Raw genomic sequence first — 10,126 nt, 5'->3', positions numbered from 1 at the left:
ATATATAGTGTGCTTCCTTTTATATATGCTTATGCATATATACATACGTATGTTACAATTTCTCTTTTTGCCATCATTTTTTGAAAAATAAAAAAAAAATATATCCAATTTTCTTTGGTGAAGGCCAATAGCTAATGTTGAAAAAACTTGGGCGCAACCCTTTTGCTATTTATTATTTCAATGGGAATGTTGTAGAATTTATCTAAAGCATGTTAAGCCAAATTTGTCATCGGAAGAAGCGGTCCATAATTGACTATTTAACAGAAAACCTCTCAATAGAATATGAAATTTCCTACACTGTGGTATCATATATATAAATGTGTTGTTTTTCTGTTAATAAAGGCACTCATGCTCTATAACATTTTTGCCAATACTTTTAACATTCGCTGGAGAAACATCTTTTAATCGATAAATACACACACGATTCACATTAACTAGAAGCTGTGGAACATTTAGGTTATTTTTAGCATTTTCTCAGATCGCTTCGTTGAAGATGGTGAGAGAGATTGAGAAAAGGTATAGTACTACATGTTTATATTTTCACCGCTACGAGTAAGTTTATTCAGTATATTTACACATATGTAAACAGCTTGCTTCTTTTCTCTTTAATTGTAACTGTAATACTATATTATATGAATTGTGTATTTTTAAACTATCCTAACCAACCATTTTCTTTGCTGTGATAATTACTACATGTACATGTACTTTGTTAAATTCAGGATATAAAGTGGATTGAACGATGCCGGGTGTTGGGGAGAACAAGTGTCTGTTTTACCTGATAGGTATAGTGGTTGCAGTTGTCGGATTTGTACTTGTTATTGTGTTGCCTATGAGTTTTGTGACTTTGGAATACAACGAGGTAGGCAGACTGCATGTTACTACTTCATTTTGCAATTTCTAACTTCAATAAATACATATATATATGTAGTTTACGATAAATGGCATAGAGTTGTGCTCATTAAGTGCTTATTAAGTAATAAGAGGTTATTGTTCTCTCAAGCAGAACTCTATATAATTAACAAACTTTCATTTTCACATAATTAAATTTAATTCAGTGAATATTATTACTTATAAAGAATTTTGATGTACTAGTTCAGACTATATGGCCGTATAAAAAGGTATGTTTTGAAATATCATCCAAAACACTAGGCGAGATTTAAGTTGCAAAGAACCTGTTATGTATAAGGCCATATCCTGTCGGGAATCTTAAATTTTTTGTTAGTTACAAACGTGCAGTATTCTAAAATCTCAGTATATACATTACTAAAAACTTAAATAATGTGCTGTAATATAAGTTGGAACAAAATTGTTCTTTTAAGTTAATGATATACATTGTAATCGATAGTATGCATGGTATTCTGGCGTTACGTTGGCATTTAGATAGTAAAGGTCAATTTTAAAGACTCTTCAGTGTATGCGCCAATAACCGGGGGTGACTCTAATTTAACCCATTACCGCATGAACATTTGTGAAAAATGGCTGTTTTCATTGTGAAAAGTATCCCGTTACAATTTAAAATTGCTATGAAACTATATAAAATGTTTCAATACTAATCAAACTTAGCACAAATGCTGACTGGACCGAGTCTTAAATTTCCTGTTACCATGGCAACGATTGGACATCTCAAAATTGTCAAAACTCACTATTTTGCGTTGATATTTTCCCATCAACACTGATTTCAAAGTGCTGCAACGTCTCAAAAGAAGCGTTAAGATCGACCTGAGGCAACCACATTTCTCTCACAAAATCAAGTGTTCGGGGCTTAAATAAGACATTTTTCACCATTTGAAACATCAAATGGGTTTGGGGGGGGGGGGGAAGGTGGCGTCAAAAGGCGTGTATATATGGTAATTGATTAAACAGTTTATATTAACTACTTATGGGAGGCGTGCCCATTTTTGTGCCTTTAATATTAAATAACATATCTTTAAATCAAGTGTATAAATTTGCCATTAAAAATCAATCAATTTCTAAAATAAATCGTTTCCTTAAACTCGTCATTTAGATTTCTATGGATTATTAGAGAGATTATACAACAATCTGGCAACAGCCTTTACACTTCTTTAAAAATTATTCAATATAAAAACGATACTTAAACAAACCTACCCGTATCAGGCAGTATAATTGATTCCATTACATTGTTGTGTATAATTCAAGATTGAATACCAGCTTAAAGGTTCGTGAGAGATGCTACAAATTTACATAATCTCTCCATCATCTCTCATGAACAGACTCAATCGAACCGAATCTGCAATTTTAAAAAAAATATGGTATTTTCATTTGATCCAAGAGGTCACAACTTTTCCAGATTTTATTTGTAGAATACACACGTTTCCCTCTTTACACTTTGTCTAAATGTGTCCAATGGTTCGCCATCCTGATACTTTATACATTATTTCATTTTTCAGTACGGTTTCCGGCGACAAAAGAGTACGGGGTCTGTTGACACGAGTATGGTTTATTCGGGAGGTAAATACTTTCTAGGCCCGGATTATGAATTTAAGGTTTTCAAAGCAGATGCCCAGTTTCTGGATCTAGTCAACTTCCGGGTATTTACTCGAGATAAATTAGAGGTAAGTCATCTTTACAGTCAAACTAGCACATTAATTATCTCTTAGGTCCAGATTTTATGACGAAATATAACCCACTCTCTATCCCAATGTAGAACCACTCCTCGTCTACTAGTTGGATAGCCCTCTTACAGGGAATAAAACCCTCAGCATTTCGAGGGTAATTCGGAAACGTGATAGGTAATTGATTCGAACTTCAGCAATCGATACATATGTATGAAGTCAGTTGCTTAACAAAACAGGTATTCGTATCTTATTTTTACGCCGATTTTAAACATATTTAGTCATATATTGGTGGTAGATCAACTAACAAGGTTTTGCTGGAAATACTAATTTCTTTGCAAGTGACCGACCTCTAAAGTCACATGATTACTAAATCTGCGTTGAATTAGACTTTATGTTGGAGATCAATTGTCGTGGAGAAATTTCGACTCGCCCGAGAATCGAACTTTAGCGACCTCTGGATAATTACTTACCGGAGGTTCTCCCTATGATGCCCAATGCTTGGAAGCAGCGTTCGGTCCTGGAATCAATTATTTATCCTTGTACAGAGCACGTGACAAACACCAGCTCAAAAAGTACATGTATTAAATTTTTAACAAAGCCTTTTAATGAAAACAAATTTTTAAATATTAATTCTGATTCTATTACGTTTCCACATTGTCATGCATATTCTATATCCATATATTGATTTGTATACGATTGCAATCGGCAGTAAATCATTAAATGTAATTTAAACTACAATTGTTATTCAAGTCCTGCAACTCATTTCGAACAAGAAATTTCGACATTTTTCGATTGTCTGTCATTTATCATTTATTTTTCTCGCCAGAGAGGCCTGGATACCGTACTAAAAAAATTTGTGTATGCGCTAAGTTTTTTTTATTCCAACTCGAACAATTGTGTGACTGTGTGATAGATTCATAGGAATTATATTTGTACAGAAATTGGCCAATGTAAAGGCGAGCGTAGTTCAATAATACATGTAAATATATATAGTATATCTACCCATGCAGTATGGGATAGAGAAAATTTTGACAATGTTTTCATTTCTTTGTAATATTGTCATTACGCACAACTTTCCGAAAGTGGATGTCTCATTCGGAAAAATACGGAATTACAAAAATTGAATAAACTCGGACACAAAGATTCTTGATGGCATATGTTTTGATTTCTGATATGTGTGCTTATGTTATTTAACCCTTAGGCTTAAAATGAACGTGATTAGCTTTCGCTAACAGTACACTATACAGAGCCTGACCAGCCTGCAGTCCGACAAGACTCTGTACCGTTAGCTGACTAATTCTTGTAAACTGATAATGAAAATTAAACAAACAAACAAACAAAAAGTATAAAGAAAAGAAAGAGAAGAAAAAAGAAAGAAAACAAATTTGAGATATTCTGCAGTGTGAAATAAAGGTTGATTAACAGACCCGTGAGTCAGTAATGGTTATTGATAGAGAAATCGATAGTAAAGATGTCGACGCATTTCACGCTTTGTAATATCTTCGCAATGATAAATATCAAAAGCATTCATCCACTTCTTCATTTACATGCATAACAAACGAGGCTTTGATAAAACAAGGCTCGCATTAAAAAGATTCAAACTAAAGTTACAGGCAGCCAGATATAGCTTTATTCTAGAGGGAAAACGGTGGTTAACTGGGAAAAGTTTTCATAAGTCAGATGCATAAATACGTTTTCAAAATATATCCAACACAATGCCTACTTACGATTCTTTGAAAATGTACAGAGCGTATGAATTGCATTAGAAAAGAAATTTGCAGCGTATGCAGCTTTATCATAAGTTGCCTTAGACAAGGAAGGGGGTCAAAGAAAATAGTCCATGATGCTATCTTAATTTATGATATTTAGAACCAATGGTCCATAAGGTGCTATGTATTCTCGTTTGCCTCCTACATGTTTGTTTTAGATTTTCATGATACTGCGCTCATCGTATTGCGTTCTTTTTTCAGGTATCCATTACTGCGCATGCTCAATACTTCCTACGCAAGGATGAACTTCCGCTGCTGCATACGGCGTATGATGTTTATTACGAAGATGTGATGAAAAGGAGTGCTGTCGATGCTATCAAGGTAGTGTATCCAATGTTCATCTGCAAAATCTGAGAAAAAAAATTACATGCTGAGACAAAAATTCAAGGAAAAGATGTGTGGGGCTTATCAGATATGCACTGCCAGCGCGATTTGCGTATGCTAGATATCAACGTGTAACTGAACTGAACCAAGCCATTTCAGCTTTATATGCAACCGTCAGACTAATGCATTCTCAGCCTGAAACACAAGACAACAACAAATATGAATAACGGATGTTACGCACACTTGAACATCTAAGTCGCTCTGTTTTATAATACAAATTATAACCCCATGAACATATTAGGAAATGGGAATTGAATACCTTTTGTATTTCAGAACTAAGTTGAAATAACACTATTTAAGAACACCACTTGAAGATATTTAAAAGTAATAAACTGTTTAACATCTTAACATTGAATGTTTCACTCATAATTTAACAGTATATTTGAATATGCCATATATTGAATAGTTCAAGAGAAGCTTTCTCAATTTGATATTTCACAAACAGGGCTATTGTGGAATGTCTACTGAATATATTTAATCAGTGAATGTATTTTGGAAAACAAATTGAAAACAAATTGAATATTTCAGGGTGCTATTCCTGTTTATAACACCACTGAATTGAAGACGAAACGCCCGGAGATCGAGCGAGTTCTATATAAAGCTGTGAGGGAGAGGCTTGGGGGCACCTGCTGTAGACCGGACTGTTCTGCATACTTGAACGGTATGTTAAATTGTAATTCTACCAACAGTTACAGCCTCCGTGAGCACGTGATCAATTACACTAATATCTTCTCTGTCCTGAAACGGAATTCGGATTTACGGCCTTGGGTTACAGAGTTTTTTCATCTAAACACACCCATCTATCAGGAAAAAATCAGAAAAATAATAAGCCGATCTGATACACATTTGTTCCATAAATAATGGATTATTGTTTGCTATTCTATTTGGAATTTTACAGCTGTCCCTGGGACCATCTATGTCCGTAATAATACGTAAATAATATCTCGATGAAGACGGCATAGAAATCCAAAACAAAAATGGGTAATATAGAGGAGAGTCAGAAGGGTAGAATCACATTTCGATTTTCTTAAAAAATGCATTGAATTTTATATAAATGTTTGAAAAGATGAAAATTTACCCTGCGATTGACCTATTTTTACAGTCACATCTGGTGTTATGCTTCACATCTGGTGCAGCGGAAATTCACATATAATTTTTACATATGCTCATTTTTGAGATACATATGGGGTTCCACCCCCGTGTTAAAGCTCAAAGTCTTTATTCAAAATGCAAAATAAAACAATTATTACAAAACATATTACTGATATTACTTAAACCTATTAAAAGGTATTCAACTTTGTTTAAATCTATGAGAAAACAGACATGGTCGATTATCAACTTCGTATTGGGGATTTACGGATATTTTTGTAGTATCGATGATCCTCGGGGTGGGTCTCATGGGAGTAGGTAACTTTAACCTGTGAGTAAGATGTCACGTGGTATCTTTACAAATGCGATATTTTCATTTGTCTTTCCAGCGTGTCCTAAACATTGTAAACCACGTGACAAGTGCAAACTTGCAGACCTGGCGCTCCATGTTGACGTCAAATACTTCCAGCTGACCAACATTGTTATTCATAATGACGTCATGGAAAGATTTATGGAAAATCTCCTATTGGTGGAGAAGAATCTTAGAGAAAAACACATTCAAAATGCAACCGTTATTAGGAAACAGACAGACGGAAAGGTAAAATATTTTTGTCAAACATATGAATGGGAGACAACTATTATATTAGTACTCTCCCTTGTAGTCGGTACGAACGCGTCAATGCGAAGAATGTTTTCCTTGAATTTATGTATTTCGAGTGAAGACGTTTTAATTGATTTAGTAGCTCAGTTGGATTTCAATTCATGAATTAACTCCGTATTGAAAGTGGTCACTCTGTCCGCAAGACATTTGCTTCTGATCGACTCCTGAATATACCATTAGATTACAGAAGGAATATAATCCTACTGTTTATAAATTTTATAAAAATCCTACTGTTAATACATTTTCTATTAAAAATCCTCTTTAAAATTTGAACATAGCTGTTTACATTCATCACTGCTGTTAGTTAAAAAAACTAAAAAGTTAATGTTCAACTTAATATTAATATAATTTTAGGTAGCAGAAATAAAAAATCAGGCGAAAGAAATACGAGAATCCGCAGAATCGGAGTCGCAGAAAATACGTGTCGTCTCGGAAGCGGAATATTTGAGTACCATAGAGAAAGCACGTGGTACAGGCCTCAGGAAACTATATGATAGTTTAGGTATCAAAACACAAGAACAGAAAAACAGCTTTGACTATCTGCGCACGCTCAGGGGCCTTGACCATGTACATCTTACAGTGGACTTTCAACAAAGGATTGCTGGTTCGATTGGTTAATGGAATGTTACATACTGACTTAAAGTTTGTTCCACAGTTCAGCCTTACAGACAGAGATGTCATAACTAATGTTGTTGCGGAAAAATATGCTTGAGCGGAGATCAGCAACAATGATACCCTTTCTTAGTGAAGACTATGGCATAGGTATGACAGGTTTCGGGATTTTACTTATGTTTGGCTGTATTCGATGCACTGTGCATACACATGCGTTGTCTTGTCGAACTTCTGTGACCAAAGTAAGCTCCCGAACCCTGCATATGTAGCTTCCATTGGTACTTCTTTTTGGAATATACTGCACTTAGTTGTCGATTAATACCATTGCAGAATTTTCTTATGTGCATTATCATATATTTCAGAGAACATTTTTTTCTAATTCCAATTAATCCCTTATAAAATTTAAAAAAAACCAAACAAACAAACAAAATCTGTATAGATACATGATTTCACTACCTACTTTAAGTTTTCATTTTAATGCGAATTAAGACTTAATCTAATAGGTTTATTGTCATGTAACACGGCAAAGACAACTTTCGCATGTGCCTTTGCGACTGCTTTATTTGTTCACGTTTGTTTAATATTTAGACCTTTAAAGACGTTTGAACACTTTCCATTTATCATAAATCAAGTTACGGTAACAAATATTTTAGTTCGGTATATTTCAGCACTTTCCGTATGTCACGGGGTGAGAAAGATGTGCAGCCTGACCGGGACTCGAACCCGGGACCCTCGGAATACCGTAACGCGACTATACCGACTGAACTATCCGGCCGCTTGCACATCTTCTCCCCTAAATAGTGAACAGTTCTGAACCGTGACATACTCCCGTGCTATATTGAAATTCGTCCTCGATTTTCACAGAGTTATAGAGCAATGTGAATTAACTCTGAGCTATATACAGTCATGGTCCCCGTTTGGCGCCAAATGTCACAGGGTGAGAAAGATGTGCAGCCTGACCGGGACTCGAACCCGGGACCCTCGGAACACCGTACCGCGGCTCTACCGATTGAGTCATCCGGCCGCTTACACATTTTCTCCCCTAAATAGTGAACAGTTCTGAACGGTGACACGTATATTACTATTAAAATGCTGTAAGCGACAGTATATTTTTGGAGATACTGTCTTATCAATAAATCGTAGAAGAAACGGAAAGTGACGGAATATTACGAAGCTGTCAGAATTGTTACAATGAATTTCTTTTGACCAAAGAACTAAATATATTTATTTTCTTTGACATTAATTTATTATTTTTGAAAGTATTTTTGCAGACGTAATACATCGAATATGCTATATGCAATAACATTCGAAAACCATATTTTGAAATACGCAGAAAACCTTTGAATAAATGTAACCAGTTTTTAGATCTGTTAATTTGTAAACTCGTGTAGCTATTTTAACTTGGCCTTCATTCATGAATGACCTTGACCTTTAAGGTAAACTGTCTAATTTTTGTTGGATTTATGCTATTACTTTGTTATTTTTGAATGGTTTGCCTTCAAACTTGATCAAAACAATCTTTTAGGATAGACCTTCAATTGAACCAGTCAGACCTTGTGCTTACTCATAAATGACCTTGATCTTAAAGGTCAAATTATTGAAATTTTCATTTTATGTGTGCTGAAACTGGCTATAACTTTCTTATGAATGAATGGATCGACTTCATATTAAGACAGGACATTTCTATGATAAAACCTAAATGTATATCAAACCCAAATTGACAATGACTCATTTTTAACATTGACCTTGAATTATTGAATTTTCACCGATCTTTGCAATAATTGACTGTAACTTGGTAAAATTTAATCTATGGATTATCTGCATATTTGGACAAAACAGCCTTTTGGTCAAGTACATCTAAAAGGTAGAGTTGACCTTGATCTTTAAATGACATTGACCGTTAAATTATTGAATTTTGGTTGAATTGTAATAATTTTGTTATTTAAGTACGAACCATTTGATTTATACTTTGACAAAACAAGACTGTCTACCAAACAAACATTTTGAATAATAAAAGTGTGACCTTGATTTTTAATTGACCTTGACCGTCAAGGTCAAATTAATGAAATTCTCCTATATTATCCTATAGTAATACGATTTGGATCATAGTTTTAGATGTAAAATTGAACTTTTATATCAGCTGAGATTGATAATTTGACAAAGATATCTACTTTCTTGTCCTCTGATGTACAGCTTTGAAATGTGGACCACGTGTAAAATTGAACTTTGAACATTATGGAAATGATTCATACTTGGACAAAACAAGGGTGACTAGACCTACCTATTGAAGTTAAAAAAGGAGAAACTATTTTTTTCCTTTAATTTTCTTTTGAAAGATTTCTTTATTCCCTGCGGTCTGGAGACCGCAGGGTATTGGTACGCGTTTAACTTTTGAGGCATGGAGGAGCACGTGACCTGTTTTCGGTACATGGAGGAGCATGTGATCTGTAAACCGTACATGATTGGTTAATTGACCTTTTCGAAAACCTGGCTAAATACCGTTTGCCGGTACGTTACGGATAATCCTCTATGGAATAAGTCAGAATTACACCTAATTAAGAACAAAAAACTATTACGTGATATTTTTAATTTTCTATAATTATAATACCGTTTAAGGTGGAAAAACTTGAATGATGTGTTTGAAAATTAACAATGTTTCTTTAATATGTATCTCAAAATGTTACAAACAATAAATTGTTTATACTGAAAATCTACAAAATTAAAATATTCGTAGTGGCATCTGCCATAATAAATAGAGATGTTTTCTGCGAAAACTTGTGTGTTTGCTTTTTTTTTTGCTCGGAATTATTCATAAAATGGTAGGCCTATTTAATCATTTTCTTAAAAAGAAATAATTGTTTTATGTTCGACCTTCTCCGGTCATTAACGGTCACCAGTTTCAAAAGGCCTTCTTCTATATTGATCGATTATTGTCAACTATATTCCTGATACAAACGTTTATTTATCCACCCACCCGATAGTTAAATGAAATATCTATATATCATCAAAAATATTCCCCGCAGGAAACCATTTTA

General features: G+C 34.2%; 1 protein-coding gene across 1 annotated transcript; it reads left to right on the top strand.

Annotated features, from left to right (window-relative positions):
• The first annotated feature begins 298 nt into the window (after positions 1–298).
• On the top strand, positions 299–7,237 carry LOC132740237 (uncharacterized). Its single transcript, XM_060728104.1, has 7 exons — positions 299–516; positions 720–859; positions 2,409–2,573; positions 4,547–4,666; positions 5,258–5,390; positions 6,208–6,416; positions 6,834–7,237. The coding sequence occupies exons 2-7, from the start codon at positions 740–742 to the stop codon at positions 7,095–7,097; spliced, it is 1,011 nt and encodes a 336-aa protein (XP_060584087.1). The 5' UTR covers positions 299–516; positions 720–739; the 3' UTR covers positions 7,098–7,237.
• The last annotated feature ends 2,889 nt before the right edge of the window (positions 7,238–10,126 follow it).

The sequence above is a fragment of the Ruditapes philippinarum genome, unplaced genomic scaffold (assembly GCF_026571515.1).
Source record: "Ruditapes philippinarum isolate M1 unplaced genomic scaffold, ASM2657151v2 ctg4395_1_1_1_1, whole genome shotgun sequence".
Classification (NCBI taxonomy): domain Eukaryota; kingdom Metazoa; phylum Mollusca; class Bivalvia; order Venerida; family Veneridae; genus Ruditapes; species Ruditapes philippinarum.
The sequence above is the reverse complement of the archived record's forward strand: the minus strand, read 5'-3'. Positions and strand labels throughout refer to the sequence as shown.